At 45.6% G+C, this 18,379-nt stretch overlaps 1 protein-coding gene across 2 annotated transcripts in view; it reads left to right on the forward strand.

Annotated features, from left to right (window-relative positions):
* The first annotated feature begins 5,466 nt into the window (after window positions 1–5,466).
* IL20RA (interleukin 20 receptor subunit alpha) overlaps window positions 5,467–18,379 on the forward strand; it is a 35,318-nt gene continuing 22,405 nt past the window's right edge. For both annotated transcript variants that reach the window (XM_034765565.1, XM_034765566.1), the window contains exon 1: window positions 5,467–5,701. In XM_034765565.1, the coding sequence (XP_034621456.1) occupies window positions 5,617–5,701 (85 nt within the window). In that variant the 5' untranslated portion in view covers window positions 5,467–5,616. The remainder of the gene's footprint in view (window positions 5,702–18,379) is intronic.

An 18,379-nucleotide genomic window follows, 5' to 3' on the forward strand; every position in this document is an offset into this window, starting at 1 on the left:
GCACTGCTGCCTAGGCAGTTCTTTTATATAAGATTAGCCAGATATCAACTCCTCTTGCTGGCTAAATCCTCTCTAGTCTGGACTCCATTTGACTTCCACTGCAGTTCAAATTACCTATAAGAGATTCCCTTAGTGCTTTTTTTTAATGTTGCTACTATTAAGTTCCTGGATTTCAAAATTTGCATTACAGCCATTCTGAGTGGCATCGGCACTTGATTTCGTGATAAGGACTAGGAAGGAGGAAGAGATTACTTGGAGAGAAAAAAAAAGAGCTCAAACATAACATAAGAATGGGCATACTGAGTCAGACCAATGGTCCATCTAGTCCAGTATCCTGTCTTCTAACAGTGGCCAATGCCAGGTGCTTCAGAGGGAATGAACAGAACAGGCAATCATCAAGTGATCCATCCCGTGTCATCTACTCCCAGCTTCTGGCAATCAGAGGCTATGGACACCATCCCTGCCCATCCTGGCTAATAGCCACTGATGGACTATCCTCCATGAATTTATCTAGTTTTTTTTTTTTAACCCTGTTATAGTTTTGGCCTTCACAACATCCTCTAAATAAGAGTTCCAGTTTGACTGTGTGTTGTGTGAAGAAATACTTCCTTTTGTTTGTTTTAAACCTGCTGCCTATTAGTTTAATTTGGTGACCCCTAGTTCTTGTGTTATGAGAAGTATAAATAACACTTCCTTATTTACTTTCTCCACATCAGTCATGGTTTTATAGATCTCTATCATATCCCCCTTAGTCGTCTCTTTTCCAAGATGAAAAGTCCTCATCTTGTTAATCTCTCCTCATATGGAAGCGGTTCCATATCCCTAATCATTTTTGTTGTCCTTTTCTGAACCTTTTCAGGGTTTTTGAGATGGGGCGACCACATCTACCCACAGTATTCAAGATGTGGGCATACAATGGATTTATATAAAGACAATATGATATTTTCTGTCTTATTATCTATCCCTTTCTTAATGGTTCCCAACATTCTGATAGCTTTTTTGACTGCCATTGCACACTGAGTGGATGTTTTCAGAGAACTATCCACAATGACTCTAATATCTCTCTCTTGAGTGGTAACAGCTAATTTAGACCCCATAATTGATCCCTGACCCTCTTGGCTAATAGCCACTGATGGACCTATCCTCCATATAAAACAGCAGCCAACATAACGGAAGAAAAATGAAAGGAATGTCAAATGCAATAGGGAAACCCGCTTTAATGTTCTAAAAATCTACCTTAATTTCTTCTGCCTCCTGGGAGTAATTGCAAAACGTATAATGTCTCAAGGGGCACGTCTAATAGGGAAGATTGTGTTTTTCTCGAAGGCAGGGGTGGGCAACCTACAGCCCGCGGGCCAGATTCGGCTCGCTGCATCATTTCATCCGGCCTGTAGCGAGAGCGCCAACTCACCCCACTGCAGGGGGAAGCTGGGGTTACCAGGCCATTAAAAGTCTGGTCGGCTCTGCACAACTTCTGGAAGTGACCGGCATGTCCCTGCAGCCCCTAGGAGCAGGGGTGGTCAGGGAAGCTCCACGTGCTTCCCCCACCCCCAGCGCCAGCTCCGCAGCTCCCATTGGCTGGGAACCGCGGCCAATGGGAGCTATGGAGGCAGTGCCTGCGGGCGCAGGCAGCATGCACCGTGCAAAGCCCCCTGGCCAGGGGCTGGATATGTTGGCCGCTTCTGGGAGCAACATGTAGCCAGGGCAGGTAGGCAGCCTACCTTAGCTCCGCTGAGCAACTGACTGGGAGCTGCCTGAGGTAAGTGCCGCCCGGGAATAGCCCACACCCCAAACACCCTGCCCCAGGTCAGACCCCCTCCCGCACGCTAACTCCCTCCCAGACACCGCACCCCCACTGCATCCTAACCACCTGCCCCAGCCCTGAGTCCCCTCCCACACTCCAAACCCCTTGGCCCCAGCCCGGAGCCCCCCCTGCACCCCAAAACCCTCATCCCCAGCCCAGAGCTCATACCCCAGCCACAGCCCTCACCCCCTGCCATACCCCAACCCCCTGCCCCAGCCCAGAGCCCCTTCCCACACCCTCAACTCCTCATTTCTGGCCCCACCCCAGAGCCTAGGGAAAGCCCCGAGCTCTGTGCCCCCCCCCCGCCCGTGGGTTGGTGTGTGGTCCGTAACTGATTTTTTCTGTGCATCAGTGGCCCCTGATAGAAAAAAGGTTCCTCGTCCTGGCTCTAAGGCATCTGGCATTGACCGTTGTCAGAAGCAGAGACCGTTTTTCTGTTCTGGTAGGGCAGCTCCTATGTTCTTATGCTAAACCGGTAGTCAGAGTGCACAAAGTTTGACAGATCTCCATTTGATTGTGTGCATATGTACCACACTATATAGAAAGGAGAGAATAAATGAAAGAAAATTCACAAATGAAATTGCTTTTTATGGGTGTTTTCATCACAATTGTCCTCTCATTTGGGGCTGTGCAGTCAGATAAGTAATTTTACAGCAGTGGAATTTTCAGCCTTTGAGAAGGGACACATAGTAAGAACCCCCAGAGCAGACAGGAGACTATTTATTTTGCATTCACCCACATGACCAGCTGTGTGATTTGTAGGGGCACCAAGATGCAGACTCCTGGATGGGGGATTCTCAAATGGCAGTCAGTTTCTTCACAGTCCAAACTTTCTGCATGAGGAAAGATTACAGAGTTTGGCCCTTAAAAAGTATGAGACCCCAGTGTGTGTGCTTGTGTCACTTGTGTCTAAGGCAAGTTCCAGATTAACCTTATTATAAGTAGCACAGCCTATTATTAAAGTTGCCTGACACTTCCAATTAAAAGATTCTGTTTTCAGTTCTTTACAACTTAGTCAAATATTAACTATTTGGGCAGAAATTTTCCTTGCTGGATGTCTGCCTGAGACTGAACTTTTTTTGGATTTTAGCCAAAATGGCTCAGGCATTTCCAAAAACAAAGCCAGGGGAAAATATGTTTTTTTAGCCATTTTTTTAAAAATTCTAGCAATCTTTTGACTAGCTTTAGCTCAGGGGTTCTCAAACTGGGAGTTGGGACCCCTCAGGGGGTCATGAGGTTATTAAATGAAAATCTGCTCAAATCTGGCCAAGTTCTAAGCCTTGAAAAACTGCAGTTTGCATGTGCTCAGTAAAGACTTCTTAGATTTTAACAACTAAATTCCTGAAGACTCTGTCCACTCTGGCCATGCTCCAGCCTGGGGCTCAGTGGGATTTTCCCGGCAATTGCAGCTCTGGGCTGCTGTGAGCCAAACCCACTCCAGGTCCAGGAACCTGAATTGTGAGCAGGAAGCATGTCTCCCATGCTTTCAGTGACATCGCCCCACACACAGAAATTGGGCCCAGAAATTGTGGAGGAAGAAGCTGCCTGATTTAAATGCAAAGAAGACAAGAACCAGATTTGTAAGGGGGAGAAATACAGATTGAGACATGTAAAAGCCTGGGGGTGACCGGCTAAGTGAGGAAAATGTGCCTGGGGGTGGAGGAGAAGGAACTGAGACTGGGAGTTGGGGTGGGAGTCTGGGACTGGCTGGGCAAGGAGACTTGAAGAAGATACCAGCAGTGAAAGAATCAGATTCAACAGGGAGTTTAGGGAGAGAGATTGGGATTGAGAGCCCATGGGGAATGTAGTGGGAGAGCAACTGGAGGTTCCGTTTGGGGAAAGAGGTAGATTGGTAGAGCCCTGCGCGGATACAAAAATGTGTATCCGCAGCTGATCCGCAAAAATTGTCTGTGGATATCCACATCCGCGGATGCGGATAGCTGCAGATATCCATGGATTTGCAGGGCTCTACTTACCATGGCCGGGCTGAGGCTTCCCCTGCCAGAGCCCGGTCGGGGAGAGCCACGCAGGGAGTTGTGGGGAACCCACACAGAGTCATGGACCCTCCACCTGCCCTCAGCTGGCAGGGAGCTTGGGGGCAGGGACATGGCCGGGGACTGCTTTCAGCCACCACCCTCCCACGCACTGCAGGCAGGTAGAGGGACCCAGACTCGCCACAGCTGCCAGCGTGGCTCTCCCTGACCTGGCTCCAGATATCCGCAGCTATAAAGCGGATACCCGCGGATCTGCAAGGTTCTATAGACTGGATATCACACTGGCACTGGAGAACTAGGTATGACTGGGCCAGGAGACTGGGACTGGAAGTGGAGGGAGACTGGGATGGGGAATCTAGCATTTGCCAAGAAAGGAGACTGGGACTGTGATGAAAAACCTAAGGAGTGGAGACTAGGACCGGCTAAGTGCGGAAAATGTGCCTGGAATGAATAGCAAGGGATGGGGAAGAGGCAAGACTGAGACAGGGACAGGTTAGAGGGAATGGGCAAAAGAGTCTGTGCCCACTAGAGCACACTCCCCTCCAGAACCTGGAATAGAACCAACATTCCTGGCTCTCACCACTCCTCTCGGTCAGCAAATATCGACAAAACCCACTGGCAACGTATCCCGTCCAATGGTAATGCTGGTACCAATAGAGAATGACAACACAGTGCCTTCAGTTACTCCATTAGCTCAAGTAGCAGTAGTCTGTGCAGTGGATCTAATGCATCCAACCCTTCTGATGACCCATGTGGAGGGTCAGTATGGTGCTATATGATGGAATTTTTGTTTTTTCAGATTGCTTTTAAAAAAAAACTAGGAAATTACACCCACACAAAACTATGTTAAGAGAACATTATTAAGGTTGCATAGGTGGTGGAACTAGGGGTGCTACCACACCCCCTGTCTTGAAATGGATTCCATTATCTGCAGAGTTTACAGTTTGGTTCAATGTCTCTGAGCACCCCCACTATAAACATTGTAAGGTTGCAAAGTCAAATACTCAAAAGTGAGGAAAGGCCAGAATAAAGGTTGCCTGTGGAAAAAAAAAAAAAAAAAAAAAAAAAGAGGATGGCTGTATAAATATAGGCTATTGTAATGGATAAGTCTATAATGTATAAATATAGGCTATGATAATGGATATGCATAAGGGACTGAACTGAGGTTGCACAGGGTCAGTGCTTGATTTTACGACCTTACCAAAATTCTTTTAAAATAGCTGTTTTGGGTATCATTAAAGTGTATCTTGTTTCATCTTATTAAACAGCACCACCGATTATTGTGAGACCCCCTATTAAAAAAACCTCACCAGGCCTCTGATGCAATTTACTCAACAGCCCCATGGGGTCCTGAATTGCGCTTTATGAAACAACTCCAGCATTGCACTTTATCAAGCAGCCCCACCTTACCAGCATCATTCAGGTCCAAATTCCACCGTCTCTGCGGGCTGCACGCGGTTGCAGCCCCTCCCAGCAGCTGGCTGCCTCCCTGCGCTAGTCTCTCCCGCGGCCTGATGGGGGTTGTCCGGCCCTTCCCTGCCTGCCCTTCTCCAGCTCTGCGCGGGGCAGGGAGCAGGAGGCTGGCTCACAGCGCCTCGCCTGGCCCGGCCCGGCCCGCGGAGCACTGAGCTGCGGCTCCGCCCCTGCCGCCGAGTGTTTACTCCTCGCCACCTGCACCCAGCAGCAGCAGCAGCAGCGCGGCCGGAGCGGGAGGGACCCAACTGTTGCCGGGGGAGCTGCAGCCTGCGCTCGCTGCTGAGGCAGACAGAAGCCCCCCGCGGAGTCGGAAGATGTGAGTCCTTCCCGCCCGCTCGCCCCATGTGCGCCCCCAGGTCCTGGAGGCGGGCGGGAGCCACCTGGCTTCTCATGCTGCAGCTGCTCCTGCCTTCTCCGGGGGCGCCAGGTAGGCTGGAGCCGCTCTTTCCCTCCGCTTTCTGCCCCGTTCCCTAGGCACCTGCAGGGTGTGCGCGTCGCCCCCTCTTTCCAGGGGGACTTGAACTTGCTCCTTCTAGGTTTAAGCTTTTGGAGGGTTTTGTCCCGTGGCATCCAATTGCAGCTAAGCACGTTTTAGTGGAGTGGCTCTCCAGATCCATCTAATTAGTGGCCCCGTGAGACAGCCCATATTATTATATTAATTATTAGATGTGTGGCTTTATTGGAAATCCCCAGATCCAAGGGTTTGATCCTGCAAACACTTGGGGGGCTGAGTAGCTTTGCTCACGGGAAGCACTTGAGCCAAACGGGACAGCTCGCAAAAGTGAACTTACTCACTTGCTAGGTGTTCACAGAAGTAGACCCTGTGCTCCCAATCCTGCAACTAGAACTGTGCAGCAGCAGAGGTCTGTCCATCTGGATTTAGCAGCAGCAGCATCTGGACCTGTGTTTGCAAGTTGCAGTTTGCTTTCTGTAATGGACATCAATGGGTCACCGAATCCAAACACCCTGAACTTTGGGTAGGCTTGGGGATTCAGCCCTGGGAGTTTGAGAGTGTTTGGAATGATGGTTTTGATGCTGCCCATTATACTTATGAACTTCCTATTTGAAGTTCATATCCAGGCTTTTATTCCAAACCCTTGTTTGGCAATAATGAAGGGGGGGGGGAAAGATTACTATGTAACAAAAGTGCAGATAGATCACTCACCTAAGCCTCTATTATCTAAAAATAGTCATTGGCATAAAGCATTGTTTGTTTGTTTTTAGTTTTACAAAAATTTGAGTGCCACTAAACCAACAAAGGGACACTGACAATTTAAATATCATATGTAAACAAATTTCCATACTAGTGTTACTAATAACGCTGCAGACTAAATGTAAAGATTTTAAAAATATAACACCCAGAGCACTTCTCTGGGCTCTTTGTTTACCTTTAGCATACCTTTGATATGAGACAATAAAATAGCTTTCTCTTCTGTTTATAGTTAGTTTCACTTTCAAGTTCTCTAGCCTGCAGGATTTCAAATGCTACAGGGGATAATAGTATTTTAAAAGAACCGTTTTCATTGGATTTTTTTTTTAAGTTATTGGTTTCAGGTTTGATTAAAAGTGTATGTTTACCAAATGTAAATTTTGAGCCAAAGGTAAGTTCATGGAGCCCCTTTGAAATATTATTTAGATGGGGTGGTGCCCAAAATATTCCAGGTACTTGCCAGTCACAGAAGAAGACAGTCCCAAAGAGCATTCACGCTGAATGCACAAGAGAGAGATGAAGGGAAGGGAGACACCATATAGAGAAACTGGTCAGGTGAGTGATAGTTACACACCATATTAGCTCCCTGTTTTGTTTTAAATATAAACTATCCCCAACCCCTTCTTCCCCAAACCATTATTGGTTCCTGACTCAGCTCTCCTCTACAAATCATTATTGTGTTGTTATAGAAAACAAACAAATCATAAAACCCTGGCTGACCTATGCCAGTACTCTCCTGGATCCTCCCTCAACAGAGCAACCCCAACCTCTCAAGCTGAACCGTTCCCATATCTCCCTGCTGAGAATCACCCTTCTTTTGCCCAAGTCAAAAGGAACCACAGTGAAAGAAGCAGTAAAAACCACTTTGATAGAAAATACCTACACATAAAATTGTTTTTAAGAGTACTTGTGACTTTAGTTTTTCTGTTTGCAAGTGATGTCACCTAGGGTATGCCTTGGAGGTGATTCCCAGTATGGAATGACAGATTTGAGCTAGCGTGCTAAAAATAGCAGTGTGGAAGTTGCTGCACTGGTGGCAGCTTGGGCTGGCCACCAGCTCCCGGACCCAGCAGGGGTCAGGCAGGCTTGGACTCAGGCAACTAGTCCGAGCCACCACCAGGATAGCAATATCCACACTGCTATTTTTCTCATCCTAGCTCAGTCAGAACTAATGCAAGTCTGTCTACCCACAATGGGAATCACACCTCTCAGCTGCTGTGTAGACATTCCCTTAGTGCCAAGTCCTGTAGTGCATGCTCAGTCCATTTCAGACTGAGGTCACCGGGAGCCTTGCCTGTGTAAGCATAGCAGGATTGGGCCTTTGGATTGCACAGTGCTGAGGATCTATGGGAGCCTGAGCCTCAACTTGCACTGGTATACATCAAGAGTAATTCCCGTTAAGTCAGTAAGCTAAATGCTGTGAGAGGGAAATTGGGTCTGTGCTGCTTAGCAGGAATTTTACAGGAATCTTTTTGCACCTCCAAGATAAAATAGCTCAAAGCATTCTAGATGTTAGGAGTGGAAGTGACCCCTTGGAAACTTAGTTAATTTTGCTCCATTTCACTACTGCCAGTCTCCACAACACTAAGGCCCAGATGCTCCAAGGTATTTAGGCACCTAATTCCCATTGATTTCCTTGGAAGTTAAGCACCTTTGAGGATCTGTGTCTAAACCCATACGGGCTTGATTCTGTTCCCATTTCAATCCATAACCAAACTCGTGTTGGTTCCAAGAGAAACAGAATTGCCCATAAATGTGTTTATCCTGGTTGCTTTTGAATACCTGTAGAGATGGTGTCTGATGCCTCTTTTCACAACCTATTTTGTTATAGAATCATAGAACTGGAAGGGACTTCGAGAGATCATCTAGTCCAGTCCCATGCATCTATGGTTTTGAAATTCTTTTTTAATAGGAGTTCACAGTGTGCACTCTATTTGACACAGCTCATTTCCTTTTGGGCAATTAATTGTCTGTACTTCATCAACTTTAATCCATTAACCCTGACATTTCAGTAAATGGAGTGCAGGTTCCTCACCAATTTAAATTCATCCATAGGATCTACTTGTCTTCTAGAGACAAGCAGGGAGAGCCCTTGTTTGATTTGGCTCTTCTTAATTGTGGCCTTAATTGCCATGAATTGTTTTGATGGGGTTATGGCAGCAGGGTTAACTTCCAGTTATTCATGAGATTAGGGCAGTGGTGCTGTCAATATGAATCAGAAATCCCTGGTATTCAGGAGGGTAGTGAATATTGCTCCTGGTCAAAAGCTAGCACAAAGATCCTGGAATAATTCTTTTATAAAATTGTCATCGAATTGCTTTTTTGATTGACAGAAAATTGTTTTTGCTTTTTATTGTTTGAGGAAGGTTAAAAAAAAAAAGGCGAAAAGAGTTTTGTTGGTTGCGGGGAATGGCTCCTCAATGTTCCCTTCCAGCAGAACAGGAGGTGAGGACAGCCACTGGCTGAGAGCATGTTGCCCCAAAGCCTCTTCCTCATTTGCTTTAGGCATGCCCTCAAATTTCTCACGTGCAGTCAACCACACGAAGGAATAACAGAGAAGTTGTGCATTTAGTTGCAGGGGTAGAGCCATAGCCTCAGTCCTCCCCTACACTCTGGCAGCACAAGACAACTGGAAAGCTATTTTAATTGGCCTCTTTCAACATTATGCTTCTGTAAAGGAATCCCCATGTGGTGCAGAGCTCGCTGAGCTACTCCATCCTCTCAGCAGAGGGGTTGTGACCAGAGCACCTTTCTTGCTGCAGAGAGGCCCCTGCTTCCAGACCCGGATAGATGGACATAATATAGTTCTAAAGCTACTGGAGTTGTCCTGAGGGCCTAGCCTGGAACTGTAACAGGCCAGGATTGTTGTTAGAGGCTTAGAATCGTAGAATATCAGGGTTGGAAGGGACCTCAGGAGGTCATCTAGTCCAACCCCAACCCCCTGCTCAAAGCTGGGCCAATCCCCAATTTTTGCCCCAGATCCCTAAATGGCCCCCTCAAGGATTGAGCTCACAACCCTGGGTTTACTAGGCCAATGCTCAAACCACTGAGCTATCCCCTCTCCTCCCTGGGGCTCAAAGAAAACTTTGCAACTGAGCTGCACAAACTCAATTCTGGCATGGTCCAAGAGCTGTCCCATAATCCCTCTACTTTGGATTTTCTGTTGTTTGGCAACCTGTAGAACAGTGGGATAGCAGCATTCAACCTTAATCTGGATTTTTTACTTTCAGATACACTGATCACCTAATGCTTTGGGGTTGTTGGGTTTTGTTTTGTTTTGTTTGTTTGTTGGTTTGGTCTGTTTTTTTAGTGCATGGTTCATATAGTACTTGGATTGTGCTATGGTATTTTAGACATCTCTGAAATTTTAGACATCCCAGTTATGAAGTCCCATTATCTGATATTTTGGGCATGATCTGACAATTATCTGGATGTGTGTTAAAGAGAGAAATCCCATATGCAATACATCTTAATGCTATGTTAATGAAGGCTTTTTGGTGGAAGGTTGGAAGAGATCTTTGTAAATCAATCTTTAATCTCCTGTTAAAAATCTGTCCTCTGGAAAGAGAGGAGAATTTAGGACCTTTTCTCCCACTCACTGATTTCATTGTTGAATCGGCAAAAAAGTCAGGAGAATTTAATAAGTTCTTCTTGACCATGTGCGAGCACTCAGCTCTTTTCATGAACAGCTCTGTAAATGCTCCCTACCAACATCTTCCCCGCCCTCCCCCACTCCAGAAAAAACCCCAACCCATAATCTCTTCATTATAGGAAACACAAATTAGAAGGGTTGTATCTTCAAAGTGCAAGCGCTCTGATATATTTCTTAGTGCTTAAATAGCACTGGAATTGTGGTTTGGGAATACCAGATGAGACCTTCAAAGGTGCCTTCTCAAAATTCCTTCTGATGTTTTTTTTTGTAATTAAGGCTCCCAGAAGTGTATGGGCTGCCAAATCTGATTTTATTTTCTTTGTGGTTAATCTGCTGCTTTGTTTCTATCAGGACACATTTTCCATGATTTGGAAAGTAACCAGAGTCCGCTAGTGCCAAGAAGCAACCCTAGCCATCTCATTAAGTAAACTTGAGGATATGTATTCCCTTTACATTCACTGGAGCACTGTAATAAGGAGCTGTTGACTGAGAAATAGAGAAGAGCAAGAGGATAAAGGAGCAGAATATTTATTAGCTAACCTAATACAGTGTCAAACAGAGAATCTCCAATTTAAGGCATACAACATTCATCTAAAAAACAGGCCGTTGTGTAGACTTATGGATATACACTGTGTGTCTTTGCAATCCATTGATTAAAAATGGAGTTAACTTCAAAATAGGTGTAAGTCACTTGGGGGCATGGATCAGTGGGTCTTAATGGGTCGAGAGAAAACATTGGCTACTGTAAATTGTGAAAGAATGACTTGTTTGATTTACGTATATTATTCAAGGTGGAAACGTTATGTTGATGACTTAATGTTATAAGTGAGATTTTTAGTCACTCAGTACATTCTAGATTACAGCTTCACAGATTACAGTATCAGAAATTTGACCCCTTTCTGGACATGTAATATTTTGTATTACTCTTAAGTGTACATCGTGCATATATGCAGCAGGGTTGAATTATGGCTGCCATGGAAACATCCATACCCCCTGTATATTAGGGAAAGGAACTCTGAACCAGCCCTAGATCAGTCAATACTCAGTGGAACGCTGGGGCGGGTCTGGCATGACTATTTGGTCTATGGTATTCTCAGGCTTTGTGCAGTGGGTTGTGGAGGAAGATGAGTTTCATTCAGAAAGACGAAGATGAAAAGAAGAGCTGGGTTCAAGGAGTAAAGAGGTGTAGGCATGAGGGAAACTATGTAAGAAAGAAATGATCTCTGAATACAATCAAGCTGTTCTTTGTTCCCTTCTCATCTATGTATTTCTCATATGAAACTGTTTCAGATCATGGTGTGATTCATGCTTTTGATTCTGATTTCCAGAACTAGACACAAACTAGTCTGTTAATTTGAAATAGAAGTAGCTGAGCATAGAAGGCACAGAAACATAAAATAGCAGTGGGTGTGGAATAAATAAGAAAGCTGGAGTTGTATTGCAGCTTCACATGTCAACATTCCATTTCAGTTGCTAACTTTACTCTCCTTGGAGTATTGCTCTCTAATGTGATTACTTTTCTTAATTCCAAGACAAGCATGATCATGTGGTATTCCTCGAGTATTTTTTTTCTTTAGTGGTTTGTTATGTTTGTTTTTATGATTGTGACTTGTGTCGAACTTCATTTTTATTTTTCCTCTGCAAGAGACTATTGAACACTTACAAACTATGTCATTGCTGTTGGAGATATTGTCACTTTTGGGGAACTGCTCCCAATAATATATGACCAATGATTAAGAGAGAGAAAAACACCTAAGTAAAGATGGGAATCCAAAACAAAGCTCCAGTTCCAGACCAAATGGAAGAAGCTCCGATTTGTATCTGGATTGTACACGTCAGTGTATACATTTCTAGATTGATATAAGCCTTTGTTTAAAGATTCTTGTTTAGGAGATATATAGCTCAGATTCTGTGTTGAACTAGCTGCTCCAGCGATGTAAAGGGCTTTACCCAATCTGCCTGGCCTGAACAAAGGACTTCCCAACTGCTAGGATGGCCCTACCCCAACCCTCCTCCCAGCCCTTAGAGTAGGGGGCATGGCCAGAGCACACTGGACTCCTGTTACTCTCTGCTACCCACAGATTCTGAGTCTACTCTGACCGGAGCCACAGGCAAGCCCTTGGATGAGCTTTGACTATAAGAAGCACAGAGATGACATAAAGCCCTATTTGCCCCTTCTGGCTTCCACCTCAGTTCCCAGGCTGAGCATAGGAACGGCATAAGAGAGATCAGACTGGTAGAGTGTTACTTTACTGGGTATGCAGGACCTTGAATCCGCTTTTAGCGATCTCTGCATTTGAGTTTGAGTACCCCGTAAAAACATAGACATCAAGGAGTGGATATCTGAGCATTTAGATGAAAGGAGATAATTTTTTCTATTAGATTTTCAGGGGATTCCAAGAACTGTCAGACACTGTGAAAGTAGTAAGTGTCCTTGCCTGTGGTTTGCATAAGACTTAACTTGTCTTTCGCTGTCTTTTCTGAAAGTACAGCAGTATCCTGTTTTTGTAGTGTATAATGTTTGAACTGATAATGTACAGGATGTAGATGAGAAACATTTAAAAGCGGCTATGCTCTAGGAAGGCGGAGGCACGTGTGGTTGCTCATGGAGGTTTGGACATAAACAGGGGCGGCAAGTTAGGAAGTGGGTGGCTGTCCCCTGCAGCTCTGTGCTACGCTACACTCTGCTGGCTCCTGGCATCAATTGCCCCCGCGGGGTCCTAGTGCCCCCCAACCACTAGTGCCAAAGCAGGCTGACCCTGACCTTGCCCTTCCACCTTGGACAGACAGACCCTTCCCTTTTCTGGCAGGACCCTCCACCAGCACAGGAGGCCCCCCGGCCCGCAGTCACTAGTCCTGACCCAGGCTGGGCAAAGGGCAGCTCCATCCCCAGTGAGGCTACAGTGAGGGGCAGCAGCAGGGGAGGAGGCGCACATGGGATGGCAGCCCCTTTCCCCCGGTACCCACCACAGGGGAGGCGAGGGGGGTTCCTGGACCTGAGAGGGGCCCTAGGAGCACATGCAATGACAGTAGTGCGAGGTGAGTGTGCTGCCAGAGGGAGAGAGGGGGCCCCTCCCCCGGAGCTCGCTGCTGCCGGTGGGGAAAGTCCTCCTCTCTGGCCCCAGCCCCAGGGCAGCTTGCCTGCACCCCAAACTCCTCATCCCCAGCCCTACCCCACCCCAGAGCCCATAGTCCCAGCCAGAGCCCGCACACCCTAACTCTCTGCCCTAGCCCTGAGCCCCCTCCTGCACCATGAACCCCTCATCTCCAGCCCCACCGCGCAGTCCTCACCCCTGCACCCCAACCCTCTGCCTGAGCCCTTCCTACACCCCTAACCCCTCATCACCAGCTCCACCCCAGAGCCCACACATTTTTACATTATTTAAAAATATATATATTGGCTTACAAGGCAAGTGTTGGGGGGGGGTGGGACTTTGACCTGTTCTGTGCACCACCAAAAATTATACAAACCTGCCACCCCTGGACATAAAAAGGTGGCAGACCAAAGTGGGGATGAAGCTGTTCAACTTTCCAAATTTAATTAAACCTTGGATAGCTTTATAGACAAGACTTGGCAGTATTTCAGGTTTCACCATCCAAGAATGCCTTTTACTGATCATAGCAAGTACAGTAGTTATAGGCTTCTGTCTAGAAAGTAATTGAAATATGTGTACCCTGCCCTCAGACCACCCCGATCAGTATAAAACATTGTCTCTCTGGTCCTCCTGTATATATTTATTTTATTAAAGGTATTTTTTTGCTGCTCATTACTCTAGTATCTACATGTAATAGAAGCAGATGGTTAGGCTAAATACCTCCCCATTTATGATTCCATGTTCAGCAACAGTCAGTTAAAACTGTGGGCTAATTAAAAACAGCAGCAGATTATAAAAATAAAAATGATCGGTAGCTTTTCCAGAAGTAAAGCACTTTTAATACACAGGAAGGCTGATAAAAACAATGCTTCAGCTGTAAATAGATGGATTGTTATATTGCTATATAAAGCAGCAGGGACAGAAGCACCTAGTCTCAGATCACTCTGGACTCCTCCCTGCAGCAGAATGAAATGAATGTTTGGACACCTCAACAATTATTTTTTTCCTGTGTGTTATCAGAGAGCAATTGCTCAACCTGAGACTCTAGTACTCCTTTCCTTGAGGCTTATGTAGCAACCCAGGTTCTTCTCACGCAATTACCTTTCACCACACCAGTGAGCAAGGCTAGTTCAGACACGTTGAAAAACCTGAGGCATCAGAGGGGCCTTGGATTTGGGGGTGATGAGACCAGGTTTGCCAAATGTGATTGAGTCACATGCTCCATGTGTCTGGAAGCTTGAATGTCGGGCACAAGGAGGAGAAAGGAGTCGTGTGCGTATCGAACAATGAAAAGCACCCCGATGGCATGAATTTAAGGATGATGCTTTCAAGTCTACTGGGCTACTTCCAGCTGGCCGCTAATTTCATGTGAGAGATCACAACATAGCAGGGTTGGTGAGCTCACCATGTGGGAATAAACTGTAGTGCTCTTCTGGGATAGGCAGGGAGATAGTCCCAACACCTTCCTAATTCTCTGGAAATGACACAGGGCAGGGTTTCCTATTGCACTACCTGCTATTTGGCTGCTGGATTGGAGGGGAATTGATGGATGTTTAGTTCGTATATGTTCCTTGCAGACACTGAATTGGGAGTGCTCTGCTGGGCTGGATCAGAGGGATGGAGTCGCTGTCTCCCAGAATAGTATCCTGTCATTTGCAAGCCTAGTTATAGGCTGGAGATAGATGTTCAAGGAGATTGTTTTGCTGTCTTTCAAGCTGCCGTGTCAGACTGACCTGATAGTTTTGCTGCCTGCAATAGGTCAGGAGATGGAGAAGCCTTAGTTAGGTTTATGGGCCATTTTTGTCTCACCTTTGGAATTCTAAACTAGAGAGGAGTATTGAACTGACACCTTGGAGGAACAATGAGCCCTGGAGAAAGGGGGAATGGGGGCAAGGTTTCACACACCATCCAGAAGCTTGATCCTAGTTCTAGGAAATGGTGGAGACTCAGGCATAGGAGTTTAACTCCATAAATTAACTCTAATTTCACAGGAGGAAAAACTCTAGTCCAGACAAAGCTTTGTTAATAGGTCAAATAACGTCAGAAACACCCTTCAGGCAATAAATACAAAGTTATCAATTTTAACTGGACCATTGTTGCTTAATGGATAATAGCCCTCTGTAGTGTGAGCATCATAACCATTCTTTGCTGAGAATGTGCAAAGAGAGGCTCATTCTAATGCCCCATGTGTATAATTTAGGAGCTGGTCAAAAATCAGATTATAGCTTTCATGAATCCTCTTCTAACTCTGTGCTCACTAAAAGTGCAAAACACAGGCTAATTCCCGAAGCACACCTTAGTTCAAGCCTTGAGAATTTTGAAAAATATTATTCCGAGCTCAGATAGCCTCATACAAAACTTTTCCGTTTCCTGGCAAAATCTGTTTTTTTTGTGGCAGATGGTGGTGTCCTGTTCTGGGGCACTGGAAGCTCATGTTTGTGGATGTTGTTAGTAGTGATGAAGCGGCAATGCTAAGTGTAATTGAGAGAGGTGTGAAAAATATTTATAAAGGGTTAGTTGGGGTTATTTTTTTCACATTTTGTTATAAATTCAAAATAAATCTATTTCCAAAAAACTGCTGGTATATAAGGTTTTTGGTTTTTTTTTTTTTGGTTTTTTTTTTTAAAGAAATGGGACATTTTTATTTATCTTTAAGCAAAAATGGTTTTGCTTTTAAAACATACAGAAATTCAGTTTTAGCTATTTCCATTGCAAAAATAGTCATTTTTGTCAACATTCGATGTGAAACTGCTCAAATCTGAAAATAGAGTTTACATTTCACAACAACCAGTCTGAGGCCAGTACTGACTTTCCATCACTTGAATTCAAAATAAAGCAATAGAGACTGACCATAACAACTTTCCCCTTCATTATCAAGTGTGCCTCAAGCAAATGACTTTGCAGGCAGCCTAGGGTTTGGTTGAACCAGCTCTGCCAGTGAGTTGTCACTGCACTTGTCACGTTTGCTCCAAACACTCAGCTTGTTTCACCCTGTCAGCAAAGTGAGCCAAAAAGAATTGTCATGCCTGGGTTCCAAGATGTCTGCCTCCACCACCGCCTTCCCAGGAGCCTTCCAGCAATCCTTCCAGAGGGCTGGGTGTATTGGCTTCTTCTCTCCTCTGGCCTGTGGATGACCCCACACTGCCCTGGAGTCTCTCAGCAGCCCCTCAACTAATGCTCCCTTTTCCCAGCATGTGTCTCCATATCCTGGATCCCTGCTGGAGCAATGAATTTTGAGCCCTCCTCTGCCTTCTTCCACTTTCACATGACAAATCCTGTGCTTCTCTTCCCCCTTCTAGACCTTCTGCCCCCTCACACCTTCCCCCCCCCTCTCTGATTCCCAACATCTCCTCCTCTCTCCCTTTACACCAACTCTGTTGACTTTTCCTGCTATTGCTTCAGTGCCTCCTCCCACTGCTGTCTGTCCTTCTTATCTTCACCTCAGTCATATCTCCTCCTCATCTCTGGTGATTGTCGCTCTCAGTCCAAGCCAATCCTCCATTCCTACACTGTACTCCTCTCCCACGTGTTCACACCCAACTTCCTGCCATTCTTATTCCAACCCCCCCACACCTCCTTTCTTTCACCTGCTTTCCTTGGAATTCATGCTGCTTTTCTAACAAACTCCTCAAGCTCCAGGCCCTTTTTATCTCTCATTCCCCCCTACCCCACCCCCCTGGCTCTCCCCTGATGACCACTGCTGTTGCTGCCGTCTTCACATACGGTGCTACAGCAACGGTGCCACTGCAACACTTTAGGGAAGATGCTACTATGCTGATGGGAGAGCTTCTCCCATCTGTGTAGTTAATCCACCTGCCCGAGAAGCGGTAGCTGTCTCGACGGGGAGAAGCTCTCATTTAACAAAGCGCTGTCTACACCGGGGGTTAAGTCAGTATAATGGCATTGCTCAGGGGGATGCATTTTTTCACACCCCTGAGTGACATAGTTATACCAGTATAGGTCTGTAGTGTAGACCTGGCCTCAGTCTTTGGCCTTATAACCCCTAATTGTTGAGTTCTAAGCTGAGATTTCACCAACCACCTGCAAACGCCGCAGGCTCTTTAACAGTTTTAACAAGGAGTCACAGACAGTCCCCTTGGATATTCCAGTATGTCTTGCCATCCACATAGATTGCTCCATACACCAAGAATCACAGAAATATTCAGGTTACTCCTGATTCCAATGAACCAGTCACTTACCCCAGGTCAATTGCACTTTAGGTCTCATACCAAAGACAACGCTTGTAGCCAATCCTGTAATAAGCTATATGAAGATGTATTAAATAAGAAAAGGAAACTAGAGAGTTACTTAAAGGTTAAAACAAGTGAACATAGACACACAAATGAGTTATGGTCCCTAGGTTTCAAAAGCTACTATAGGCTTCTATAATCAGCTGTGCTGTTTGACCTTTAGGGCTAAGACAGGCTAAGCAGCTGGGGATCTCTTCCTTATGCCTAGAAACACCTTCCCTTCCACCCAGAGTCCAAGCAGCATATAGATCCCTGGTTACTTTTTTATGGGTTTTTTATCCCCCTCCTTCCATGTGCTCGAGCTGCAAACTCAGCTGATGGAAAGAGTCCACTTGCATGACTCATCTTCATGGGGAGGAGAGCAGAACAATAAGAGTCTTGAGTTCTTTTTTCGATAATTCCTCTATCAGATGTGGGGAGTTTCCAGTTGTAAGATCCAGCCATAGCCTGCCTGATATTGATTGGCCTCCTGTTTTGGGAGGGGCATAACAATTTCTGTAGAAAAGCAGCTCTTCACACTAATTAATGTCTCTCTCCTCTATGGCGATTATACAATCACAGAGGCTCACAATACAATCACTTAAGTATTGCATAACAATATGGAACACAAATATTATGAGTAAGATTAATGCATGCAGCAACTCACAAGCATGCAATAGAGTCTAAATACTGAACACATCCTTATCATTCTAATACCGATTTTTTTCTATATTAACCTCCCAGTGAGCCAGACAGATTCCAGCTGTGTAGCTGTCACTGTCCAGTTCAGACATGGGAACCTTGGCATGAGCTGGTACCTGGTCTGGCAGTGCCACATTAGTACGTAGAGGAGACCGCCAACTCCACTCCATTGAAATCAGGTCACTTTTTAAAATGCCTAAACATAGTTTTAGGTGCC

Source organism: Trachemys scripta, chromosome 3 (assembly GCF_013100865.1).
Source record: "Trachemys scripta elegans isolate TJP31775 chromosome 3, CAS_Tse_1.0, whole genome shotgun sequence".
In the NCBI taxonomy this organism is placed as follows: Eukaryota; Metazoa; Chordata; order Testudines; family Emydidae; genus Trachemys; species Trachemys scripta.